Below are 27,799 nucleotides of genomic sequence, written 5' to 3' on the forward strand. Positions count from 1 at the left end.
AATTTTAACCACAACCTCCAGTCTCAGAGGAGAGTGTGCTACCGACTGAGCCACAACCAACAGCCGCTTTGGAATGTGTTTCAGAAATTAGATGGGGGAGGAGATACGTTTTCTTGAAATCTGACAATCAAACAGGGAGGTCTCTCACATGCGTGGTTGGGGATGAAGGTCAGTGTCATGAACAATCCCAGTGAACTGTGGTTCTCCTCTGTTGCTGTTACCTGAATGCTTTCAAAATTTCAGCTCAGTGCACATGTTGTATTTTAATCATTGTTTGTTTCCCTTGTGCTTATTCATGTGTATGTAATTTTATAGTATAAAGATACCAGTGACCATTAATTAGGCCAGACATCATCTATAGTCTCATTCGCTGCACATTGCTGACAAAGGGTAACTGTTCAGGGCAGCCTGATGGCTTGCACCTTCGCAGTGTAAACACATGAATGTTCAAAGCAAATCTGTTCAGATTTTATTGCACTTTAATTCCCCAGAGACTTATTTATGAAGCTGACAAAGCAGTTAACACCTCTGCAGATAAACTGCTCTCTCTGAAATCAGCAAATTACTATTGTGTAAATAACACAAAAGACACACGCAGTGATTGGAGTGTCTTTTGAAATTGCCTGGTTGAGCTTTAAGTTAAGTAGTGGTGTTGACTGGGAATTGTTCAAGTAATGTGCTTCATTTTCACAAGCGCTATATTTACTGATGAGTGAGATCTGTCTTCTTTTGTTGGGTGGAGGGGGAGGTTTTCTTGTTCTGGGTGTTAATGACAGAGGTTGGAGGAGTGCACAGTCGCTTTAGTTCCACTACTCCATGGAAAGATTGGAAGAGTGAAGAGTGGAAGATTGCATGAGGAAAATCACTGCAAGCCACAGTGGATCAGATGCCAAAATACTGCGACTGAAAATGGAAAATTTCTACTCACTGAGACATCTAGTTAATTCTATCTCTTTGGGCAATGACATGCCTATTACAGCCTGCTCTCCAGTTGGTTCCCTAGCATGTTCTAAAAATCTATCTTGAAAGCATTCACAATTGGTACCAGGGCTATCGTTTCCCATCTGATATTACCGATTGATGCACAAATTAAAATCTCTCATGGTAATTGCTGCGCCATCATTTTTTTCTTTCCTGTTCTACCCTAAAGTGCAGTTATTGTTAAGGCCCTGTGTATCATTTCCACAAGTTCTTGCCTTTATCATTTCTCGTCTTTACCCAAACTATTTCTACATTCTGGTTGCCTGAATTAGGGCATCTCTCTCTGTTGTGCTAATACCATCATTAGCTAACACAGAGTCACCTTTTCCTAGCTTCCTAACCCACCTAAATGTGCTGAACCCATCAGTATTCACATCTGAATCAATGTTATTTTGGAGCTAAGTGAGTGTAATGGCCACCAAATCGTATTTATTTATTTCTATTTGCACTCTCAGCTCATCTGTTGCATTTTGAATGCTACATGCATTCGGATGCAAAGATTTTGATTTTCTCCTTTTTGTAACCTCTAGTCTTAGCTGCTGACTTACGCTTAGATTTGTATTCTCCAGCCTTCCTGGCTCCGTCTGTTTATCATTTCCCATATTTATACCTTTCCCTATTGCCTTGGCTCAACTTGATTTGTTATATCTTCCCAAATTTAATCCTTTTCCCCTGCTATCTAGTTTAAAATCCTTTCTAATTCCCTTGTTATGCAGCTGGTAAGAAAGCTCAGCACGATTCAGGTGCAGACAGTCCCTTTTCTGATGAAGGGTCTAGGACCGAAATGTCAGCCTTTTTGCTCCTATGATGCTGCTTGGCCTGCTGTGTTCATCCAACTCTGCACCTTGTTGTCCCCATCTGTTCAGGTTCTGCTTTCCCCAGTGTCCCATGAATCTGAATCCTCTTCTCCCACAATAGTCTTTGAGACAGATATTCAACTCACTATGCCTACCTCATATCTCATGCAGTTTTAAAATCAACCTCTAAGTCAATTTGAAGGTGCATAAAATTGGGAGTGAACATGTTTATACCTCCACATGGGACCTTCTTGATGGCATACAACATGTTTAAATTGCACCTTGAATTTGAAGGGGCCACAATGGTCTAGTGATATTATGGGTAGACTATTAATCATTGTTAGTTAATTAATCTTCTGGGGATCCAGATTTGAATCCCACCATGGCAAATAATGGAATTTGAATTCAATTTTAAAAATCTGAAATTCAGAGTCTAATGGTGACCACAGAACCATTGTCAATTTTCAGAAAAACCCATCTGGTTCACTAATGTTTTCTAGAACCTTTATGGTCCTCTTGTCTATATGTGACTCCAGACCCACAGCAATGTGGCTGACCCTTAACTGCCCCCTGGGCAATTAGGGACAGGGAATAAATGCTGAATCCTGTGAATCAATAAAGAAAACTTTGTGATTTCAATCTCACACATTTGACTGTCTCCAAATCACATTTGATTTACATGAGGAAACTGCAAAGCACGTCAACTAATCTAACACCCCATTCTTTCACAGAAATCCTTTAACACTCTAGATGAATATTAGACAATGTATAGCATAAGTTGACTAGATAAACGGTTTAGTATGACTGATTAAATGTTAGTTTGCTAACATTTTACAGATATTGTGAAGGTATCATCAAACCTTATGAAGGATTCATTTTCTACACTGAATTGATTGTATTTTTAGCAATAACATGGTTTTTATACGACAATAGTTAGAATATTGAAAGAAGAATGAACTGATTGATGACAGCTATAAAAATAACTGAAGAAAGAAGTGACTTCTGGTGAATATTTGGTCGAATGGTTTGCTCAGATTCATTGCTCTCTTCTCTTTATGTGGCATAGAGAGATGCCCAACAGTGAACCACTCAGCAATAACGACAACTTGCATTTACTTAGTGCCTTTAATGCAGTAACACATCCAAAGGCAACTCCTGGGAGAGTTATCATATACAGTTTGCCACCTAGGCACACAAGAAGTAATTAGAATAGGTGACCAACAGGTTGATCATTAAAGACAGATTTTAAGGAGCAAAGTGGAGAAATGGAAATGTTTAACAAAGGAATTCCAGAGTTTATGGCCCAGGCACCTATAGACATGGTCACCAGTGGTGGAGTGATGGGAATTGGGGATGTGCCAAGGGGCTAGAATTAGAGGTGCAGGGATTTCAGAGGGTGATAGGAAAGCAGAAGGGCATCAGTAAGAGAGAAGTAATTCAGCACATCTAGCCCAAATAGTGGAGGAAACTGTGTTACCTTTCAGGAGAGCTGTTAGAATGGCTAGATCAATGTCTTGATGTCCCTCTGATCCCATTCTGAAGACAGTAATCTGAAAAATAATAGAGGAATTAAGCCATTATTGTGTACAAGACAAACTTGGGGTTTTCAAGAGGGAAGTACTTGTATATTAAGAAAATCAGGTCTGAATGATGACAGCAATGTTAATCTGACTCAACTCCTCTTGCAGACCATTTTATATACATGCCATGATTCAGAACTGAAAGGCTGGACCATCTATCCAATTACACTAGGGTTACCAACATCAAGCAGATGGATTCCTGAAGGTTTCAACACATGACCCTTTGCCTCAAATGGTCCCATTTCCATATTCTTGCCATTGGTCTCATAAAGAGTGGTATCCTACAATCTCATGGCCAATTGATAAACAATCAGACTGTTTGGTTGATTCACAACTGTCAATTAAATAGCAACGAAACAGTCTGTTCTCCCCATATCCAATATCCCTTGCATAATAAACAAAGGCATTAGAAGAAAGCTTTTTAAAAATGATTTTCAATGTATTTCTTATGGGTTTTGCTCCCAGCAGTGCCCATGAGATTAATCTCCAAATCCCGGAAGATTGGAAACTCCAGTTTACACATTAATACCAATTAAGATCTACTCTAAAACCTTAGACATTAATACCAAACTTCAATTTGCTGCATCTACACATGGCTCTTACTAATTCCTGAATCCATCAACATCCCAGCTGCAGCGGTAATTTCCATAACTTGCTGATACTAATTCAACTCTTTCTTGGTCAACAGCATTAATTCTTTCACAAGTCTAGTCTGAATGTTAATGTCCCACTAAAAACAATGCAAGATGGAACTCTCGTACGTTTTTCATGATGTTGGTTGAGGGATAAATATTGGCCAGAATACTACTGAGCACTCTGGCCCTCCAGTTCACTGTTCTGCAATAGCTCAACAGGTAGCAGTCTTGCCTTCTAAATCAGGAGGATTGGGTTCAAATCCTACTCCAGAGGCATCAAAATTTAACCGAGCCTCATGCAGTAATGAGGTAGTTTTATATTGTGAGAAGTGCCATCTTTCAGTGGTGACCTTAAACAAAGCCCATCTGCCCTTTGGTCGCATAAGAATCTGTGGCACTGTTGCAAGGAAGAGCAGCCCTGGTTAATATCTGTCCCTCCATTAACACCATGAGAAAAGGCAGAAACCTGTATTTTTGTGTGGGCTTGACAAAACCTAACCTGTTCACCTTCCAAAGTGTGGTCCATGTATGACTTTGACCAGGACCTTTGCCTTTCATATAGGGGTTTGGTTCACAGTACAGGCATGATGGAGCTTATAAGGCGAACATGGGCAAGAATGTGCTGGTTAGAAGAAACCCACAATTCTCTGACACAGCAGCTCAATTCTCAATATTGCTTAGCAGACCCCTAAACCCCATCATACCCCATACCGAGCCATACCCTCTCAGATCAAAAATATCACCCTGTACCATCTCAGGTCAACTAAGGCCCTCCATGTCCCCCATATATGCTCCATAAAAACTTACCCAGTATGTATTATGTATAGTTCCCAGTAGACATGCACTAGCAAGAAATTACTTTCAAATCATTGGGAAAAAAAGCCCATTAACACTTGGGATTCAAACAAATGATTGTCCATTCTGGAAAAAAAAGCAACTACCTCAGTGTAATCAAAATTGAAATCACTAACATGCTTAATAGTTTGTTAACAATCAAAAAAGCACATCAAAGACAAAAGTTTCAACTATTCTTGGGTCAAGAGACCATCGTCTAAGCAGAAGCCATTACACACTTTCGAAACTCAACCAAGCAGTCATAATGATGACAGTTGTTGCAATGAAAACCTCCAGCTAGATTACCGGAAACAGATAGTACAAAGAGTGTTCCATTTCTATTTCACAGCAGAGTGCTTGTCAATCAATGGAGGAGACCAGATGCACAGATTCCTTTTAAGGTTCAAAAATAGAGACTACTTTACAGCCAGCACTGTCAATTGATTTAGATTAAAGCACAAACAGATGAGGCAAACTGGCTTTTGCTCTTACATTTGTGAGTATCATGGTACTTTTCACAATTGAAAAAGAAATGTAACATGTAACAAGAATTACAAATCCTGGTCGATTTCCAGAAAAGGTCTGTATTATGTGTTATTTCACTAAAACACATTATTGCACTATAATACAATATTTTATATTTACCTTTTTGAATGTTCTGGACTCCTCAGTTAGGCTGCCCTCAGTCACCATGACCCCTTAAATGAGGTTCTTTATTTTAGGGGCTTGCAAAACCACACTAGCAGATATTAAAAGTGTATAGAAGGAAATACAATTTAGCTGTGGTGCTCACAACAGGAACCCCACACTCAGTAAAGGTGTGTGCACATGTTGCACCCAACACCTTCTCAATCTCAATTGGTGGATAGTAAGGGCACAGAGAAATGGTTTCTCCGGCAAAAAGAAATTGAAGTTTAGCATTTCATGCCCTCCGTAGGAAGACAAATGTTCAGCCAAGATTATCTGATCATTATCACATTACTCTTTGTGGGACAACAAGGTGCAGGGCTGGATGAACACAGCAGGCCAAGCAGCATCATAGGAGCAGAGAGGCTGACGTTTCGGGCCTAGACCCTTCATCAGAAAAGGGGGAGGGGAAGGGGGTTTTGAAATAAATAGGGAGAGAGTGGGAGGCGGATAGAAGAGGGATAGAGGAGAGGATAGGTGGAGAGGAAACAAACAGGTCGAAGAGGCGGGGATGGGGCCAGGAAAGGTGAGTGTAGGTAGGGAGTTAGGAAGGGGATAGGTCAGTCCAGGGAGGACGGACAGGTCAAGAGGGCGGGATGAGGTTGGTCGGTAGGAGATGGAGGTGCGGCTTGAGGTGGGAGGAGGGGATAGGTGGGAGGAAGAACAGGTTAGGGAGGCAGGGACAAGCTGGACTGGTTTTGGGATGCGGTAGGGGGAGGGGAGATTTTGAAACTTGTGAAATCCACATTGATACCATTGGGCTGCAGGGCTCTCTCCGTGACTCCCTTGTCCGCTCCACACTCCCCTCCAGCTCCACCACACCCGGCACTTTTCCCTGCAACCGCAGGAAGTGCTACACCTGCCCCCATACCTCCTCCCTCACCCCCAGCCCAGGCCCCAAGAAGACTTTCCACATCAAGCAGATGTTCACCTGCACATCTGCCAATGTGGTATACTGCATCCGCTGTACCCGGTGTGACTTCCTCTACATCGGGGAAACCAAGCGGAGACTTGGGGACCGCTTTGCAGAACACCTATGCTCGGTCCGCAATAAACAACTGCACCTCCCAGTCGCGAACCATTTCAACTCCCCTCCCATTCCTCAGACGACATGTCCATCCTGGGCCTCCTGCAGTGCCACAACGATGCCACCCGAAGGTTGCAGGAACAGCAACTCATATTCCGCTTGGGAACCCTGCAGCCCAATGGTATCAATGTGGATTTCACAAGTTTCAAAATCTCCCCTCCCCCCACCGCATCCCAAAACCAGTCCAACTCGTCCCTGCCTCCCTAACCTGTTCTTCCTCCCACCTATCCCCTCCTCCCACCTCAAGCCGCACCTCCATCTCCTACCGACCAACCTCATCCCGCCCCCTTGACCTGTCCGTCCTCCCTGGACTGACCTATCCCCTTCCTAACTCCCTACCTACACTCACCTTTACTGGCTCCATCCCCGCCTCTTCGACCTGTTTGTTTCCTCTCCAACTATCCTCTCCTCTATCCCTCTTCTATCCGCCTCCCACGCTCTCCCTATTTATTTCAGAACCCCCTTCCCCTCCCCCTTTTCTGATGAAGGGTCTAGGCCCGAAACGTCAGCCTCTCTGCTCCTATGATGCTGCTTGGCCTGCTGTGTTCATCCAGCCCTACAACTTGTTGTCTCGGATTCTCCAGCATCTGCAGTTTCTACTATCTCTGACTCTTTGTGGGAGCTTGCTTTATGGTTGCTGTATTTCCTGTCGTAAAGCATTCCAAAAAGTATTTTGTCCCCGTAGAGCACCTTAAGGCATTATGAAAGGTGCTGCAGAAATACAATGTTTTCATGAGTGGAATGTAATGGCTAGCACAGGCCAGTTGGGCCAAATGGCCTGGCTCTGTGCTGCAAAGCTCTTAACTTTGCAGCACAAATATGATATTGAAAGATCTCTTTTTTAGAATCAACCTAAGAAGACGCAGCTGGGACATCCCTAATAGCTGTGCTGGTGCGTATGGTGTGGTGGTGCCAGTGTTGGATTGGAGTGGGCAAGTCAACTTCACCTGACAAAGGAGCAGCGATCCAAAAGCTTGTGATTTCAAATAAACCTGTTGGACTATAACCTGGCATTGTGTGACTTCTGACCTTGTACTGGTACGTACACTGCTGAATGTCGGAGTGAGCCAACTGCTCAAAGATCCCAGATTCGAGCTCTGGTCTGTGCTAAGTCAGCAGATCTCATGGTAAAGGCACTGTATTAAATCTCACTATCTCTCTTTTTGTGAAGTAGAAAGAAGGCTTCCTTGTTTCTGGTTGAAAATGGCAACACTGGTAGATGCATTAAAAGAGTCAAGCTCAGTTAGTAATGCCTTTGCAGTTGAATAGCCAACCAACACCCACTTCCTGGGGAACCCATGAAGGATAAACCAATTGAGAAGATTTCCTACTTCTATGCAACTGTTCAAAGGCAAGATGAATGGAGAATGGACAAGATCTATGCTTGCATACTGCTTTTATCACATGTTTGGAAAAGTTTTAAAGCATACTCACAATCCAGTTTATATCACCAAGAAGCAGGTTTAATGGTGCTTTTTGTAAAGGAGAATTCAATAAGCATTTGACAAGGAACAACATTTGTTGGAGTGGTTCTGAGGAAGGGTCACCAGACCCAAAAAGTTAACTCTGATTTTGCTCCACAGATGCTGCCAGACCTGCTGAGCTGTTCCAGAAATTTCTGTTTTAGTTTCTGATTTCCAGCATCCGCAGTTCTTTGAGTTTTTTATGGTATTTGTACAGTTACAGGGAAAGAGCAGAGGGTGAGTCGGACTAAATGGATAATCCTTTGAAAAATGTGGCACAGACATAATGGGCAAAATGACACTCTCTGCATTGTATCACTATATGGAACTGTTCTTGAGTAACCATCACCTAAAATTTTGATTCTTGCTTTTTGGAGGTTCTAAAAATTAAAACAAGACTTTCTTAAATCCTCTGAACAAATGTTGACTGATAACTTTTCCGGTGGGATTGAAGATATTTGTATACGTGGATTCAACATATTCAGTGACCTCCTTCCTGCTTTGACTCCATCCTTTTTAATTTTTGAGCTAGAGGCCCAATGCTCTCCTTGTGAAAGGAAGTCTTTGCTCACTGGTTAACGAACTTTTCATAATGACAAATCAGGATAAGAATGTATCTGTTCAGTTAAAAAGACTCATTTATGATTCAATTTCACTGTATTCAGGAGAAATACCTCAAGACATTTAATTTCTGGCATTTGACAAATGACAAGATGAATCACAGTGCTTTGGAGGGTGATTTAGAAAATGCCAACTGTATTAATAACTTGAAATGCAAATGCCAACAGGAACTCTATCTTCAATCTTAGTACTAATTAAAGACACTCGGTACTTTCAAGTAACTTTAACAAGTTGCTGCAATAATTGAGGATGTGATGATAGAAAGGCAAGATACAGAGGCATTGGAGGTGTTGCAACTAAGATTTATATGAAGGCTATCAGAATGAAGAAGTTACGTCTATCAGGAAAGATTGGACAGGCTGGGGCTCTTCTTTAGAAAAGGAAAGGCTGAATGGATGGATTTAACTGAGAGTAAAATAGAGGGATGAAGGGATTAATTCTGAAGTCTGCCTGACAAGCAAACCTGGATGCTTTGATTATTACAGATCAAAGGGAGGTTTGGGCTGCTTTAGTGAGAAGGCAGTGTGAGATATTTATGCTTGTTGACAATGACAGCAGCCTGTGCATCTCCAGCAGACAGTGCAGGCAGAATCTGAACTGACTTAAGTGACATTGGCTGTGCTGAGCTTCCTGGCAGAATCAGACAAGAAGTCTGGTCAGGCCCAACTTGACATCAAAATTCCTCATGGCATCTTTTATGCTTTTGCCAAATAGCGAGTTGCCAATTAAGGGAGATTATAGATTGTTAAATACCTTATTGATGCCTCATCTCACTTCATTAATATTCAGTTTCCTATTTTACCAAACAAGCTAGATTTTGAGAAAACGCAGCTTGGAAGTTAAAGCACACATCTGGTGATTTCAGCTCACAGTTGGCTATTAACAGCCTCCATGTTGATCAGTCCCAAATAGCATCTCTGGGCACAATTCACCAGCACTAGCCACATGTACCTCTTGTCCTCAGGTGGTTGGCATCTGACATTTGCCAGGTCCTCATGACTATCATGGCACGTGTCCCATGCACCTGCAGATGGCTTAGGAAGCATGGACCTGCAATGTAGCTTGCACTGTAGCTAGCATCAAAAGGCTGCTGCAAGGACACTTTTATATTGTGTATACAGAGAGGCACCTAGCTCAGACTGGACTAGGCTGCATCTCAGGGTTGCTCACCTGCTTTCTTAGTGGTTTCTTACTTAGCGCCTACCTGCGTGCTTGCAGTATCCATGCCTTGCCTTGCTTTGCCAACGATTGCAGTCACATGCCCAAGCAGTATGCCTTGCTGTTCAGCATGTCCTCAGTCAAGGGGGCAGTGTGCTACCTCAGTGTTACACCAGCACTGTCTGCCAGCAGCTTACACAACAAACACGTGCAGCGAGCAGGGGGCCATATCTCACATGTCTCAAAGTCTTGGGGGAGTAGACCACATCAAAGTCCTGGGGGGAGGGGGCGGGGGAGGGGTGGTGTTGGTCCCATCACAGTAGGTCAAGGGAAGCCTCCATTGCAGCCCAGTGGTCATGGTCAGGCATCTGGTTGTGGTGTTCTCAGTCAGGAGCTCCAGGGTCATGGTCAGCCCTGTGGCTCCATAGTGCCCAGGGGGCAGGGTGAACTCAGTTGGGGAAATGTACAGTCATCAGTCAGGGGACAGGTCACTTCTCATCCAGGACTGTCCTATTAGGATGCTTAGGGTGGTGGGCATGTCGGGTCCGTCCTCAGAAATTAAGGGGAATTGGGAGCTTGGAAATTAAGGGGAATTGGGAGCTTGGAACGATGATGCAAGAGGTGCTGAGGGAAGAAGACTCAGGAAACCATTCATGGGGATTGGGGCTGCAGGCTGGGGGAAGGGCTTTGACAGTTGTGAAGGGACAGAACATTATCTGCAAGGGGAAAGTGCAAAACATGGATGTGCAGGGGTCATGTGAGGTGCAGGGGTTGGGAGGAGCAGGATGTTGTCCATGGTCAGGAACACATTGCATTTAGGGGAGGTGTAAATGTATGTCCACACATGGTATTGTCACCACTATGGTGGAAGGGGACCTGAGGAGGTGCAAAGCCTATGGAGTTTGTGGACAGGGCCAGGTTTCCCATTCCCCTTTGCCATGTCGTCAGTCCTGAAGACCAGTGACCAATGGACTGTAGGCATATGTGTGTCTCTAGCAATTTCTGAGCTCACATGACCTGGCAGATGCCAACCTGTCCAAGGGAGGCCGACGATCAGTCACATGACTCACTGCACTGCTGCAGCTTCTGGGCAATGAGGGCCATTGCATCCCACATTCCTACTCGCTGCTCCTGTTCCTCCCTGTGTATGGGGTGAAGTCCCTGACTGTCAACAACACACGGTCCTCTCCTCTCTCAGGCTGAGCAGGTGCCTGGTCTCCAGCAGTCCTCTGAGTGCCAGCGGCCTGGGGCATTACTTAATCTGCCAGTTGTGAAGCACTCTCCTAACCTGTCCAAATCCTTCTGCAACCTCCCTGCCTTCTCAATACTACCTGTCCTTCTACCTACCTTTGTATCATTTGCAAATATGGCCAGAATGCCCTCAGTTCCTTCATCTAGATCATTAATGTACAAAGTGAAAAGTTGTGGATCCAATACCGACCCTTGTGGAACACCACTTGTCAATGGCTGCCATCCTGAGAAAGACCCTTTTTACCAGACAGGTTTTCCATGATAGCACCTTGTCTCTAACACCCGTGGGCCCGTATCTTACTCAGCAGCCTCCTGTGCAGCACCTTGTCAAAGGCCTTCTTGAAGTCCAGGTAGATAACATCCATCGGCTCTCCTTGGTCTAACCTGCTCATTTCTTCCTCAAAGAATTCTAACAGATTTGTCAGGCGTGACCTCCCCTTGATGAAGCCATGCTGACTTTGCCTTATTTTAGTATTCAGAAATCTCATCATTCACACTGGACTCCAAAATCTTACCCACGGCCGAGGTTAGGCTAATCGGCCTGTAATTTTTCATCTTTTGCCTTTCTTCCTTTTTAAACAGAGGTGTCATGTCAGTGATTTTCCAGTCCTCTGTGACCCTCCCTGATTCTAGCCATTCCTGAAAGATCACCACTAACGCCTCCACTATCTCTTCAGTTATCATCCTTAAGAATTCTGGGGTGTCGTCCATCTGGTCCAGGTGATTTATCCACCTTTAGGCCATTCAGTTTTTCTAGCACCTTCTCCTTGGTGATGGCCACCATACTAAGCTCTGCCCCCTGACTCTCTTGAATTTTTGGGATATTACTTGTGTCTTCCACTGTGAAGACTGATGCAAAGTAATTATTCAGTTCCTCAGCCATTTCCTTGTTTCCTACTACTATCTCTCCAGCAGCATTTTCCAGCAGTCCAATGTCCACTTTTGCCTCTCTTTTGCTCTTTATATATCGAAAGAAACTCTTACAATCCTCCTTTAAATTACTGGCTAGCTTACCCTCATATTTAACCTTCTCTGTCCTTATTTCTTTTTTTGTTGCCTTCTGTTGGCCTTTGCAAGCTTCCCAATCCTCTGGTTTTCCATTGTCCTTCACCACATTATATGCTTTCTCTTTTGCTTTTATGCTATCCCTGACTTCCCTAGTCAGCTATGGTTGCCTCATCCTCTCTGTACCATGCTTCTTTTTCCTAGGGATGAATTTTTGCTGTGTCTCCTGAATTACTCCTAGAAATTCCTGCCACTGCTGTTCCACTGTCTTTCCTGCTAGCCTCCTCTTCTGGTCAATTCTGCCCAGCTCCTCCCTCATGCCTCTGCAGTTGTCTTTATTCAGCTGTAATACTTTTACCTCTGATTCTATCTTCTCCCTCTCAAATTGCAGAGTAAATTCAATCATTTTATGATCACTGCCTCCTAACGGTTCCTTCACCTTAAGCTCCCTTAACAAGTCTGCCTCATTGCACAACACTAAATCCAGTATTGCCTGTTCCCTTGTGGGCTCCACCCTAAGCTGCTCCAAAAAGTCATCTTGTAGACATTCCACAAATTCATTTTCTTGCAATCCACTACCAACCTGATTTTCCCAGTCCCCCTGCATTTTGAAATCCCCCATGATCACCATAACTTTGCCTTTCTTACACACCTTTTCTATCTCCTGGTGTATCTTGCGACCTAGCCCCTGACTACTTTTTGGTGGCGAGTACATAATTCCAGCTATGGTTTTTTTACCTCTGCAGTTCCTCAACTCTACCCACACAGATTCTACACCATCTGACCCTACTTTGTTTCTTACTATTGATTTAATTTCATTTCTTACTAATAAGGCAACCCCACCCCCTCGGCCCACCTGCCTGTCTTTTTGATAGGTTGTATATCATTGTATATTCTGCTCCCAATCCTGATCCCCTTGCAGCCATGTCTCTGTGATGCCTACCACGTCATATCTGCCAATTTTGATCTGCGCCACAAGCTCATTTACCTTCTTTCTTATACTCCGTGCATTCAGATATAACTGTCTGTCTTCTCATTGTCATTCATTTATCCAGTGTGCTTGAAGTTTGATTCCTAACCCTTTCCAAACACTCAATACTATTTGTGTCTGTGCTGGAGACTTTAATAGCCTCTCTTGAGTTCTCCTTTCCCATCATGTTTTTCATATTTTTCCATGCAGTGGAATCTAACCCTACAGATGTTAACCTGCCACTTTGTTCCTCACTGGGGGAAATTCTTTCCTTCCCTTACCCCCCATTTTCTAGTCTAAAGTCCTGCTGATCAGCCTATTTACCCTTTTCGCTAGAACATTGCTCCCAGCTCGGTTCAGGTGGAGACTGTCCCAGCAATACAGATCCCTCCCGTTCCAATACTGATACCAGTGCCCCATGAACCAAAGGTATTGGTTTTCAGCGAATTTCTTGTGAGTGATGAGTTGTTTGAGGAACTGCATGTGGTAAGATGGGAATAGAAGCTGGACACAAGAAATGCCATTGGTTTGGGATAGGTAGTTAATGAGCCATGTTTGGCAAGATAGGGCAAGAAAATGATCTGGATTTTGCAGCGAGTATCCCTTAAAAAAAATCTCGATGCAACTCGCACATAGGCAAAAAGAAGTCCCATTCAGTCCTGTGAATCTGCAAAGATCCAGAAAAGTGCTGAGAATCTTGGACTGTGCTTTAAACTATCCACATAGTTCCAAGATGAAAGAGAGTGGATCATTTGAAAGCAGTTAATTAACATTTCTATCTAGGTACATGGGGAAGGGCACAGAGCAAACCAGGTTCAAGGCTTTCCAAGAATATCACTGGAAATCGCAGGCACTGTTTGGTATTTGCAAGGATCCAGGAGGGAGGGAAGAACTAAAGGCCAGGAAATTCACCATAGTTTGCTGTAATGTGGGTAAAAGAGTGACCTAACCTGGGCTAGAGTCTCTATGGAAATAAAACCTCTATAAAAGACAGATGTAAGTTTTCAAGATTCCAGGCTGAGAAAAGAACAGCAATAAACTCAGTGAATATCAGCACAAAGGACAGTGTAAAGTACACTAAGGGTTTAGAGTAGATTTGTAGCTTGGGTCGTGGATGTTGTAGTTGGTTGGCTTGCCGAGCTGGTTTGTTAGTTCACAGACGTTTTATTACCCTGCTGGGTAACATCATCTGTGCAGCCTCCAATGCAGCGCTGTTGTGTTTTCCCACCTATTATTTAAACTCTGGTGAACGTTGAGCTGGATTGCCTCACATCTAGTTTTCCTTTGCAGTGGACTGTATATGGGATCGAGCTCTATGTAAAGTACACCTGTGAATGTGTTTTTACAGTTGGACTAAGAAAGTGGGACATTCTGTTTTGTCACTTAAAGAATGAGTTGCCCATAAAAATAGCACATGGTTAATAGTATTTGTCGTCACATGTTACAATAACATTAAAACAATAATGGGATGAGAATAACAAAAACAGAAATTGCTGGAGGCACTCTTATAAAGAGTCACCAGACTCGAAACCTTAACTGTGTTTTTTTCCCACAGATGCTGCCAGACTTGCTGAGTTTCTCCAGCAATTTCTGCTTATGTTTCAGATCTCCAGCATCTGCAGTTCTTAGAACATAAGAACATAAGAGCTAGGAGCTGGAGTAGGCCATCCGGCCCTTCGAGCCTGCTCCGCCATTCAATAAGATCATGGCTGATCTTTTCGTGGACTCAGATCCACTTACCCGCATTCTCACCGTATCCCTTAATTCCTTTATTGTTCGAAAAAAATCTACCTTATCTTTAAAAACGTTTACTGAAGTAGCGTCAACTACTTCACTGGGCAAGGAATTCCATAGATTAACAACCCTCTGGGTGAAGAAGTTCCGTGTCTCATTTTATAGGATTAGGACAGTTACATGGTTATTTTTGACTGACAAGGACACGATGGGTTGAAGGGCCTTTTTCTGTGCTGTGGATCCCTATGACTAATAAGAAATCTTGATGTTTCACTGTTTTAGCTATTAATTGCCAAGACTGCATCTATTTTTAAAGGTTATTGGTGATTGTAGCAATGGGAAACTATAAAAGAGTGACAGAATGCCATGGAAGCACCCACACACAGAATGAGATGAAGGGGGCTTGTGCTGAGTATAAACACCAAAATGGACTTGCTGGGCCAAATTCAATGCTCTGAAATTTTATCTCAGCAACTGGCTTCTCAGTACAAATACAGTGCTGAATACTCCTTATTTTGTCACTCTAATGTAGATTTAAAAATAAATGTATGGCTGGGGTTGGTACGTACTCGGCCAATAATAAACAGAAACACCCCGGATTCCAAGTTTGTGTAACGTGAGCTTAAATGCACCATCCTGGGCAATACAGCTTCAGGTCCAACCTGAATATAGTCATTAAACCTGTTAACAAGGGAAGCACTGTTATTTGGTGGGCAGACTTCTACATGCGTATTGAAGTTTATCCATTCAGCAGGCTTCTGCATTGTTCATCCAGTGACAGCAACAGCCCAGAGTGATTTGAGCTGTTCATGTGGATGTGTGACAAAGGCCAATTACAGCTCCTTTAGCCCATCTTTACTTGTCCCATTACAATCTCCTTTTGCCTTTCATTATCATCTCTTCTTGTCATTTAATTTCTCCTGCCTTCCATCTTTTGCGAAAATTCCCTTTTGGTCTTTCCCTCTCTCCCTCATTCCATGCCCCCGGGCTTGCACAAAATCTTTTACAAACTCTAATTTTTTCCAGTTCAGATGAAAGTTCATAACTGGAAATGTCGACTCTCTTTCTCTCTCCACAGATGCTAGCTGGCCCGTTCAAGGGTTCCAGAATTTTCTGGTTTCATTTCAGATTTCATGCACTCACAGTATTTTGCTTTTGTGCCAATTCAAGCAGATTGATTGGTGCATATCTCAGGAAAAGGTACATCTTAATAATTTATTAGCGAAAAATGAACACACTGCTTTCCATTTCTCATACTTGCTTGCCAACAGCTATATGTACCAAGTGGAAAATGTTTCTCCTGATTCTTGTGAAAAAACGCTCAGTAAAACAATTATTAAAAATGGAGATTGAACTTTTAAAGAAAATATTCTTTCACTGGATGCTAGCATTGCTGGTAGTGCCACCATTTTCTGCACATTCCTAATTGCCCTTGAGAGAGGTTAAGAGTTAACCAGATTGCTACATAGGCCAGACCAGGTAAGGATGATAAGATTTCCTTCCTTAAAGGATATCAGTGAATCAGATAGGTCTTTATGACAATCAATATTGATTTAATTATTGAGACTAGCTGTATAATTCAGACTTTTTGAAGTAATTGAATTTATATTCTACCAGCTAGCATTGTGGGATCAGGATCTATGCTCATAGAGCATTAATCTAAACCTTTGGATTATTATTAGTCCAGTGACATTAATACTCTGCCACCAACTCTCACACTGAAGTATAAGTCATGTCAACGTACCCTGGTCATAATCTTTAGAAAGGCTGGGAGAGTGCAGTGAGTTGATGGGTGAGGAGGCTGTGAGTAGGGGAGAGAGTGGGAAGATGAGTCAGATTGAGTGGAGTGGCAAGTCTAGTTGAGGATTTTGGTTCTGTGGTCGGGAGCAGTCGTAAGGTTAGGTAGCTGGTCCTTTTAGATGGTGGTTGTTCTATTCGGGTGTTCTGGAGGAGAGCACCGGTTGGAGGAGTGATAGGGTCTTCTTGTGGAGCAGCAGCTGCATTGGTTTGGGGGTTAAGTTGGGTCTATAGTCTGGCTAGGAGTGGTAGTCAAGTTGGAGCTGGTCAGGAAGGATGGCTAGGAGATCAGGAAGGTAGTCATGTTGGAGGTTAGTTGCATTGTGTCAAGTCAAGGCAGTAGATCAGGGTTCAGGTAGTTGGCGGGGGATTGATGGTTCAGTCAATTGCGTACTTACCCAGATGTTTAAATCAATGTAACATTTCCTTTGTTTTAATTCCTTCATGGGATGTAGGCATTGCTGGCTAGGTCAGCATTTATTGTCAGTCTCTAATTGCCCTGGTGAAGGTGGTAATGAGCTGCCTTCTTGAATCATTGCATAACCCTTATGTCATAGGCATAACCAGGATGTTGTGAGGGAGTGAATTCCAGGATTTTGAACCGGGGCAGTGAAGAAACCATGATATACTTCAACGTCAGGATAATGTGTGACAAGGAGGGCAACTTGCAGGTGGTGGCGTCCCCATGTATCTGCTGCCCTTGTCCTTCTAGGTGGTAGTGGTCGTGGTGTTGGAAAGTTGGCGAATTTCTATAGTGCAACTTGTAGATGGGACACACTATTGCTACTGAGTGCAATAGTGAAGGGAGTGAATGTTCAAGGTGCTGATGTGGTGCCAGTCAAGCTCTGGCCTAGATGCTGTCAGACTTTCTGACTGTTAATGGAGTTGAATTAATCCAGGCAACTGAACAGTATCCATCACATTCCTGACCTGTGCCTTGTAGACTGGGGAGACAGGTGATGAGTTACTCACTGCATTCATTCCTATCCTCTGACCTGCTCTTGTAGCCACAGTATTTATATGGCTAGTCCAATGCAATTTCTGGTCAACGGTAATGCCCAGGATATTGATATTGGAGATGCAGCAATGGTTGTGTGCCGTGGCATGTCACGGGTCTAAGGTTAGATTTCTGGGGTAATTGCCAGGTAAGTTCAGTGGAGCTGTTCCAAGTCTCCATTTCTGACATTCCTGGTGGGTCCCAGGAGCAGGGGACATTTCCGTCTGACATGTAAGCTTTCCCAGAAATTCCCGCTTAGGCCCGCCCATCACAACTGTCATAGGGCCTGACACATGTCTTCCATTATAAACACAGTCTCCAACAATCCAGAGATTGGAAGGTTTGACTGAATGTGTCAAATGATTGGTGAACTGGAATTCTGTCTGTTGAATTCACTGCAGTTGGAGCTGGGCTTTTCAATACCTACTTGACAACCACATACTCCATTCTTAGGGTGCCTTTAATGTTGGAAAATTTTACAAGGCATTACACAGGAATCAATATTTAACAGCGGATCCCACGAGGGCATATTAAGATTCCAGACATAAAATAGGGCAGCACAGTAACTCAGTAGTTATCACTGTTGCCTCACAGAGCCAGGGGCCTGGGTTCAATTCCAGCAACAGGCGACTGTGTGTGTGGAGTTTACACATTCTCCCCGTGTCTGCATGAGTTTCCTCCAGGTGTCGGTTTCCTCCCACAGTCCAAAGACGTGCAGGCTAGGTGGATTGGCCATGCTAAATTGCCCATAGTGTCCAGGGATATGCAGGATAGGTGTGTTAGCGATGGGAAATGCAGCATTACAAGGATGTGGGGGGGTGGTGGTTTGGGTTTTGGTCTGCTGCTCTTTGGAGGATCAGTGTGGATTCGATGGGCTGAATGGCCTACTGTAGGGATTCTATGATTTTTGAGCAACTTCATTAATGAGGAGAGAGAAGCAGTGATTTTGAATTTGAAAATTCTAAAGATTATGGTGCAGTCGGCCATCGTGGACAATGGAAATCAGTGATGGGTGGAGAGGATTCGAAGGGGTGTGCGTCTGGGGAAGGCTGAAAGATAGGGAGAGACAAGGTTACGGAGGATTTTGAACACAATATGGATTTGCATTTTAATATCTAGCAGCGGCTGGATTGAGTCCCAATGGAAGAAGGGAGGTTTTTACACATTCAGTGTCAAAATGCCTGACTATGTGAAAAAAAATCATTTAGCAGCAACAGTATAAAAGACTATCGACTGTTGCAAATCCCTAAAACCCAGGCAAGGAATAAACCCACTTAACCAGCCACAGGAACATCTTACACAAGGTTATTTAGAGGAACGATTTTAAAATAACTTCTTCATGTAGATATTTAAGATGAAGTTAATAAATACATTAATCATTTCTAACCACATTTCTACTGATGGACGCTAATTTCATTAAACGTTAATGGCCCCTACACTAAGGAATTATTAATAAATATTGTTTTAATATTTGCCTGATATAATTGTAAAATAATTTAAATTTACATACAACATATTGGTGTCTCAAATTCTTGAAGAGAATAATTTTGTGCTGAGAAACTTTCTGGTATTACTCATGCTTTAAGAACATTAGGTGTTTAAGTCTGTGCATTGTCGATATTCTGTTTATTGATTTTATGCTCCAGTATCAAGAAAAGCCTTTGGAAGAGAAAGATTTTTATTTTGCTGAGACTAATGTAAATTTGAAGCAGAAAGTTGCATGAAGCAAAACTTGCTGAAAATGCACAGGATAAAGGTTTAACATCTTTTAAGAAACAGGAATAATATGTTTCTGAGGTGCTAACCTTGACTAAATTATCTGTTTTGCCCCTTCTGCCATGACCTACTAAATACTTCCAGCAGCTTCTGCTCCTGAATCCATTTTGAAAGCACACTCAGTATTTTTTCCTCACTTATCTCTGATATTCCGACAGCTTGTTAATAAATTATTAAAGAATTCCTGAAGCATTTGTGGCATTAAAACTGGTAAATGACCTCAACATGATTAGGTGCCATTCAATATGTGACTGAGCTTTTGACTGCTTGGGCACTTAACTTCAAAAATAATAAAGGATTTGGATACAGTAAATACAGAGGAACTGTTTCCAATAGCTGACAGAGCAATAACCAGAGGTCGGACATTTAAGGTGATTGGCAAGAGTATCAGAAGCAACATTAGTAGAACATTTTTTTTTACCTTTATGAGTGGTTAGGATTGAACATAAGAAATAGAGACAGGAGTAGGCCGTCTGGCCATTTGAGCTTCCCTTGCCATTCAATAAAATCATGGCTGATCTCAGCTCCACCTGCCCGCCTCCTCACTACAATGCTTAATTCCTTTACTGTTCAAAAATCTATCTATCTTTGCTTTAAAATCGTTCAACGAGGTAGCCTCAACTGCTTCACTGGGCAGGGAATTCCACAGATTCACAATTCTTAGGGAGAAGTTCCTTGGAATGTGCCGTCTGCTGTACTGGTGGATACAGATTAAAGAGTAGCCTTCAAAAGGTTTTGGATAAATATGTGAAAGAGAAAAATAATGCAGAGTTGGGAAATAGGACTTTCTACATTTCTATTTAAATTTGCTGTTCAGCCTTGGATGGGGTGAACGGCTTCCTTCTATTGTACAATTCCAAGATTTTATTACGGTAATATTTCATTTTATAAAACTTATATTTTAAAAGAACGTACAGTGCTGCTTCAAAGATATGGAGTGGGGAATAAAGAATTATTTTCTTTCAAACCTTTTTCCTGTTTCTGTTTAATTGAACTGGACCAGCCATATAAACACAAGAGTACGTCAAAGGTGGAGAATTCTGTGGTGGTAACTCATCTCCTGACTCCCCAGAGTCAGAAGTCACCTGACACCAGGTTATAATCCAACACGTTTATTTGAAATCACATGACTTCACCTGACGAATGAACAATGCTCTGAAAGCTTGTGATTTCAATTATACCTGTTGGACTGTAACCTGGTGTCATGTGACTTCTGACCTTGTCCACCCCAGTCCAACAGCGACACCTCCACATCATGGTCCCCGAAGTCTGCCCACCATCTACAAGCATATCAGGAGAGTGGTGGTATATTCACTACTTGCTTGAATGAATGGAGGTCTAACTACACTCAAGAATCAAGAAGGCAGATCACCACAACCTTCTCAAAGGCAATTACGCCGGGACAATTAATTCTGGCCAAATGCCACAAACACTTTTAAAAGAAACATTAGGAAGAATTGGCCTGCATAATTGGCTTATCAACTTTCAACATTCACTCCCTCCATTGTCGATGCATAGTGGCAGCAGTGTATGCCATCTACAAGAGGCACTGCAGTAACTCACCAAGGCTCCTTTAACAGCAACTTCCAAACTCACAATCTCTACCAGCGAGAAGGACAGGTGCACCAGATGCATGGGAACACGACTGCCTTCAAGTTTCCATCCAAGCCACTGAAATAGGGGAATGAGGGGTGTGGGTCCTTTTATTTTTTTTAAAAGTTACAGAATACCAGAAAGAATATCAAGCCTATATAATTTGACTGGTTTGGGAATCACATATGCACTTAATAACACCAGAAAGAGTAGTAGACTGATTACCACTGCTGGGCCTTGAGATTTCACTATTGCTGGTTTACTCATTTATTCATTTCATGTCACGGAAGCGCTATTTTGATAGTAACTTTCTTAAAAGGAAACAGAGGCTTTATTCAACATGTATCCAACAGTTACATACTAATGGATAAAACTTGTTTGATGTCCTGCAAGCTATTCAAGTCCTGGGAGACAGTTGCTGAGGGCTGATTAATATTATAATCTTTCATAGTTTCGGGTAACACGGTGGCTGGGATAGTGTTGTTCTGAATAGATTACAAAATTAACATACTCAGGGATATCTCTGATGTAGACACAGGTCTGGACACTGCTAGCAGCACGGGACTGGGGGTTAAAACTGTGAAAAGGCAATAATGGGATGGAAGGGACATTTTAATTTAGTCTACCTTTAATAGTGAAATGTATTGCAAGATTGCGGTTTTACGAATGAATGAATGAAATGTGGCAATAGTATAGTCTAGTGAGTGGTTAGTAGAGTTATGAATGAATGAGAGCACAATAGTGGCAATATAGAGTGCTTGTGGGTGGATTGATAAAGAGGACCTTTAGTACAAAACTAAAGAGGCTTATGGTGTAGTGTCTCACAAAAACCATAGAATAGGATATTTTAAAGGCGTTGACCCTGCATTACTAAAGACACGCCACCCAGACCACGGAAGCCTTGTTAATTGCTAACCGATATGAGTAAGCAGGGCAGAATTTTAGCAGACCACTGGATATTCAATGGGCAAAGGTTACAAGATAAGCAAGTGATCACATAAGTGAAAGGGCACCGGGTGTTTGAATCCAACTAGTAGATATGAAATACACAACAATTTGATGTAATCAACATGCCTTGTTAATTGATTAATGAATTTGATGTAATTAATTTACAAACCTGGTGTAACTGACTGCCCAGTCAATTGATTTACAGACTTGATGTAATTACCACTTAGTTAATTAACTTATAGATATATATTGATTAAAATCAACTGCATAATAACAGTTTGTAGAATTACACAATTGCAATGTAAGAAACTATAAAATAGTGTTGCGCGGATGTTCTGTAGAGTGAGTTCGATTGTCCTGCGTGATGATTTGGAGCACCTCCCCTTGCTGTAATCGATTGCCGCTCAAATAAGCTGCTGTTCCATTCCCGACACCTTTAAAGTCTCCTTGCCCTCAGAAACCAAGGTCACACCTACACCACTCAATATTCTGATGCAAAACTATATCACTGTTCCTTTGTTGTGGAGAATCTGACGGGGTTAATACTGAAGAGTGTCTTACGAATCACTTTTGGTGATATATGGATTTGGTGGGAGAACAGATTAGGATCTCAAAGGAGTATGATTTACCATCCAGGTCCTCTTGGTAGTCTTGGTAATAATGTCAATTCGATCATGTAAATTGTACATTATTGCTCAAATGCAAAAAAACTCTACCTTGTTTAACAGAAGAACCTTTTCTCAAAAGACTGGTTTTCCTCCACCATACTCAAGCAAGCAGACCCTGCAGGACCCTACCCTAAAAGAGGATGATGGTAGCAAATGCAGCACAAGATGCGCGGTTGTGAAGACAGCCAGTCTCAGACAACATGATAGTCAGTGATGTGGATTGCTTTAACAACACAGTAAGCAGTGAAGTAATTTCCATTAGCTGATGCTACAGCTTGCTGGCAGCATTTGGAGGTCTGAAGGTTTCTTCAGATAAAACCTTAAAAACCACTGTCAGGCAGACATTCAGCACTGGGAAGAGCTGAACATTTAAGAACTCTACTAACGAACAATCTGTGGCAAGGTGCAACAAGACAGTATCTATAGTCCATGGTAAAAGCACCACTGGGGTGGTAAGAAAATTGGGAACTCCTTGGAACTGGAGCATTGGTCCCTCCCAGGCAGTCAGGGGTTGCATTGGGTGCCGGTGATCTGTAGATGTATTCCAAGACTTCAGATACCCTGCGAGTTGTGTTTCAATCCCTGATGAGCATGAGAAAACCTTGTTTAAAAGGCGAGGAATTAGAGGCTAGGAAAGCCAGAAGTAAAGAGAAGTACTTGCAGAACAGACCAAGCATCACTGTCATTCCAAATGGGCAACATATGGCACGGCTACAGTAAGGGAAATCAAGGGCCACAGAAGCATATGAACTTGAAGTTACGTATGTGGGGGATTCATTATGTTAGAATTAAAGCAATAAAGGGGCAATTTAGAAGCCTCAACAGGCGAGGTCAAATGGAAACATAAGCTGGGAGAATTTATTAAGGCTGCAGAAAAGATCCATTATTAAAATCACTGTAAAGGAGGAAAGCATTTATTGAAACTACAGACAGCTGGAATCATTCAGGAAAAACTGTGAAAGAAATGGAAATAATTTCTTCAGTCTGCAATTAGCAGGATTCATCCAGAAAAGCTATAAAAAAGTTGGGAATCCTCCACTTTACCTGTGAAGACCAGGTGGCCTCCACCCTAGCTGCAGAAAGTGAAAATCCTCTATTTTGACTTCAAAATGACAGGTAAACTATTCATTGGCACAATGAACAACAGCACTTCCATTTGGAAATGATAACATTAAAGATGATATGGCATCAGGCATAATATTAACTGGAAAACGTAAGTTCAGAAATGGGTCAAATTGTAGACAGAATTAGACATTATGGGCAAACCAATTCTTAAGATACAGAATTACATGCAGATTGGATACTAAATCAGAAGCTGTGCATATAAATAGACTATGAACAATTGGAAGAATAGCTGATGATATTACAGCTTTGTAAGGTATAAAAGAAGTCTCAGTTGGAAGTTTGCTGGAAGTTTTGGCAATTGCCTTAACTTCAAAACAAATCGACTTCTTGTAAGACTTACAAGAGAAAGATTTAATTGAGAGTTCTACATCCAGGGAAATCCTTAGATAATTAAATTAATAACCTCAACAGTGGAGAAATTTGATTATAGTGAGTTAAACCAGAGTTCATAAGAGACAGAAGTGCTGTTGGAATTGCTAATGAGTCTGTCTGATTAATACAGTAAAAAGAAGTTTTGACTCTTGAGAATCTCATTCAGATGGTGAGTGACCCAGAAATTTGGAAGCAGCACAGATCAGCGATGAAAGGAGATGATCAACTTTACCACAGGAAATCAGCACAATCTATTCAGATCTTAAGATAAACCATCACAACAGAACAATGGCAGAAGCCAGTACGGTGAGCAGGATAGACAGCAGATACTAAAGGTTCTTAAATAAAACAAAGAACTGTGGATAAGAACCTGAAAGAACTGCCGATGCTGTAAATCAGGAACAAAACAGAAGTTGCTGGAAAAGCTCAACAGGTCTGGCAGCATCTGGTGAAGAAAAAAATCAGAGTTAACGTTTTGGGTCCAGTGACCCTTCTTCAGAGCTGGTAGTAGCTAGGAAAAGGTGGTATTTATGCTGAAGCAGGAGTTGGGTGTGAAAAGGAGCAAGCAGATAGGTGGAGATGGAGTACACAGAGAGAAAGAGAGAGAGAAGGAGAGTTGGGGAGATGAATGGATGGATGATATTCAGCTCAGAAGAAAGAAAAGCTGATAACAGGGACCTTAACTAAGGTAAAATGAGACTTTCTGAATGGGGAACCTGCAGTTTTCAGGACTCAATATCAAGTTGAATCATTTTAGAACCTGAAAAATTTCTCTGATATCCTTTACCCATTTCCACACCCCAGGCCCTGTCATGACATGGGCTGCTTTCAGTACAGCCAAGCCATTTTCATTCAAGTGATGTTCAAAGGTAATAGACAGATTGAAGAAGTAATTAAGAATGAGACAAAGAGTAGACACCCTGCTAGAATTACTGATTTTTAGCTGTATTGCAGAGAAGGCAACTGAACTACTTGAGTTTTACGTAAGGGACAGATAGTTAAGTCCTAAGAGTAGATGGAAATCTCTGTGCTGTTAGAATGCAAGTTCTAAGAATTATTAGGCAGCAAGGTGTTGTGGTCAGGTCTTAGGAAATGTCCCAAGTCCTCAAAGAAGTTCTGGTGGCTCACAAGAAGCTGAGTGTCACTAATAGGTCAGTATGGCTTACAGTGGGAGTTGGAAAGCCACATGCAGTTGTTACTTGAGATAATAAGAACTGCTGATGTTGGAGTCAGAGATAACACAGTGTGGAGCTGGAGGAACACAGCTGTGTTCCTCCTGTGTTCCTCCAGCTCCACACAGTGTTATCTCAGTTGTTACTTGATACAGCTCAGCAAGATGGGAGCTCAAGGAAAAATGCAAAGCAAGAACTAGCTTGGTGAAGCTAGCTGTCAGCAAAAGGTTGGAGTTGTACCTGTGAATAAGTACCAGAATGTAGTTTTGAAGTCCAGTGGAGCATGAACCCTGAACAGGTGGTTGATCAACCAGAACATGAGCAGTCATTGAGGGAAACAGTACGAAGTGGCTGTTGAGAGGGGGTTTCAAGGCTGGCTCTGCAATACTAAAGAATCGTAATCCTCTAAAAAGTTTAATGAGATTTGATCACCCATCATGTTATTAACATCTGGGCGAGTTACTGAGAAATCCTTGGATCTGCATTTGCTATTTGATGTGCACAGTGGGGTGCTCAGTCACATTATATTACTCATGTTTATCACAAGTTCATTCTGAATGCTAGAAATAAGTTGCACATGTATTAAAAATTGTATTAGTATTCTAATTGCACAGTAATGTCTTGTTTGTTCAAAACTGTAGAATCTTGTGGCTTTACGCTCTTAATAGGTCCTCTGGATATCATCTTTTGTCAACTTTAAACAAAAAAGCTACCGATCCCTAATCAGATCATAACACAAAGTTGGTGGCTTACTCTGAGATTTTAACTTAAGTAGGTAGTCCCATCCAGGATCACAACACACTCTTGAGTATGAAAGCATATCTTGACCTCAATCTTCTTCAAATGGATGGAAGCAGTCAAACTAGAATCACACAATACAGAAGAGGCCCTTTAGGTCCATTGAGTCCGTACTGCCAAAACTACACCAAATCTAAAACAGTCCTATTCTCCAGCATGAGGCCCATAAACATCAACATTATGACATTTCTATGCTCGTCCCATTAGTTTTAAACAAATTAGAGTTAAGAAACCTCAGAGGAGCGGGAAAGCTGACGTTTCAGGTCGAGACCCTTCTTCAGAAATGGGGGAGGGGAAGGGGATTCTGAAATAAATAGAAGGGGGGGCACGGATAGAAGATGGATAAAGGAGAAGATAGGTGGAGAGGAGACAGACAGGTCAAAGAGGCGGGGTTGGAGCCAGTAAAGGTGAATGTAGGTGGGGAGTTAGGGAGGGGATAGGTCGGTCCAGGGAGGATGGACAGGTCAAGGAGGCGGGATAAGGCTAGTGACAATTGTGGCAATGCAGGAGGCCCAGGATGGACATGTCGTCCAAGGAGTGGGAGGGGGAGCATTGCCACAACGTTGCCACCCAAAGGTTGCAGGAACAGCATCTCATATTTTGCTTGGGAACCCTGCAGCCCAAGGGTATCAATGTGGACTTCACAAGCTTCAAAATCTCCCCTCCCCCGACCACATCCCAAAACCAGCCCAGCTAGTCCCCGCCTCCCTAACCATTCCTCCCACCTCAAGCCCTACTCCCATCTCTTACCCACTAGCCTCATCCCGCCTCCTTGACCTGTCCGTCCTCCCTGGACCGACCTATCCCCTTCCTAACTCCCCACCTACATTCACCTTTACTGGCTCCAACCCCGCCTCTTTGACCTGTCTGTCTCCTCTCCACCTATCTTCTCCTCTATCCGCCTCCCCCTCTCTCCCTATTTATTTCAGAATCCCCTTCCCCTCCCCCATTTCTGATGAAGGGTCTAGGCCTGAAATGTCAGCTTTCCTGCTCCTCTGATGCTGCTTGGCCTGCTGTGTTCATCCAGCTCTACACCTTGTTATCTCAGATTCTCCAGCATCTGCAATTCCTACTATTTCTGTAACAAAGTTAAGAAACCATTGGTCCAGCAACAGTTAGTCATGGAACAATGGGTTAAAGACATTTGGTTAAGGAACAGGTGGTTGTGGAACAACTGGTCAAACAAGTGCTGGTAGAAGGTTACATGGGGATCCTTAGACTCATTCTATGACCCAAGTGAAAGACAGAGCTCATTCAGATTAGCTACGTTGGCACAAAAAATATTGTTCTTGCAGAAACGAAGATGGAAATCAGCAACTATACAGAATTAGCTGAAACAATAACTGAAATTGCTAGAAAAGCTCAGCAGGTCGAGCAGCATGGGTGGAGAGAAATCAGAGTTAACATTTAAGTCCAGTGACCCTTCTTCAGAACAGGTGAATTGTTCCCAACTGCTATCAATACTAAGGGGAATTCAGAATGCAAGGATCAACAAGGTTTGCAAGCAAACACTAGAAACCTAGTCAGCTAGTCAGTAGTATATTCCACTTGAGATCATTGATGCATGTTTTTTGAAGTAATACAGAGTGCAACACAGCTTGGTGAATAAATAGTTAGGGCAGATTTAAGTCATTTTGTGGGACCTTTGCATGTAAATTGACTGCAAGTTTCTTATATTACAGCAGCGACTACACTTATAAATATGAGATAACAAGGCGTAGAGCTGGATGAACACAGCAGGCCAAGCAGC

The 27,799-nt window shown here is 42.5% G+C and overlaps 1 protein-coding gene across 1 annotated transcript in view; it reads right to left on the reverse strand.

Annotated features, from left to right (window-relative positions):
• trpm3 (transient receptor potential cation channel, subfamily M, member 3) overlaps positions 1-27,799 on the reverse strand; it is a 445,569-nt gene that overhangs the window by 55,835 nt on the left and 361,935 nt on the right. Inside the window, exons 7-8 of the mRNA XM_048620080.1 lie at positions 26,766-26,794; positions 3,256-3,328 (exon numbers count right to left, since the gene is read on the reverse strand). Of these exons, the coding sequence (XP_048476037.1) occupies positions 3,256-3,328; positions 26,766-26,794 (102 nt within the window). The remainder of the gene's footprint in view (positions 1-3,255; positions 3,329-26,765; positions 26,795-27,799) is intronic.

Source organism: Rhincodon typus, chromosome 3, assembly GCF_021869965.1.
Source record: "Rhincodon typus isolate 14 chromosome 3, sRhiTyp1.1, whole genome shotgun sequence".
NCBI lineage: Eukaryota > Metazoa > Chordata > Chondrichthyes > Orectolobiformes > Rhincodontidae > Rhincodon > Rhincodon typus.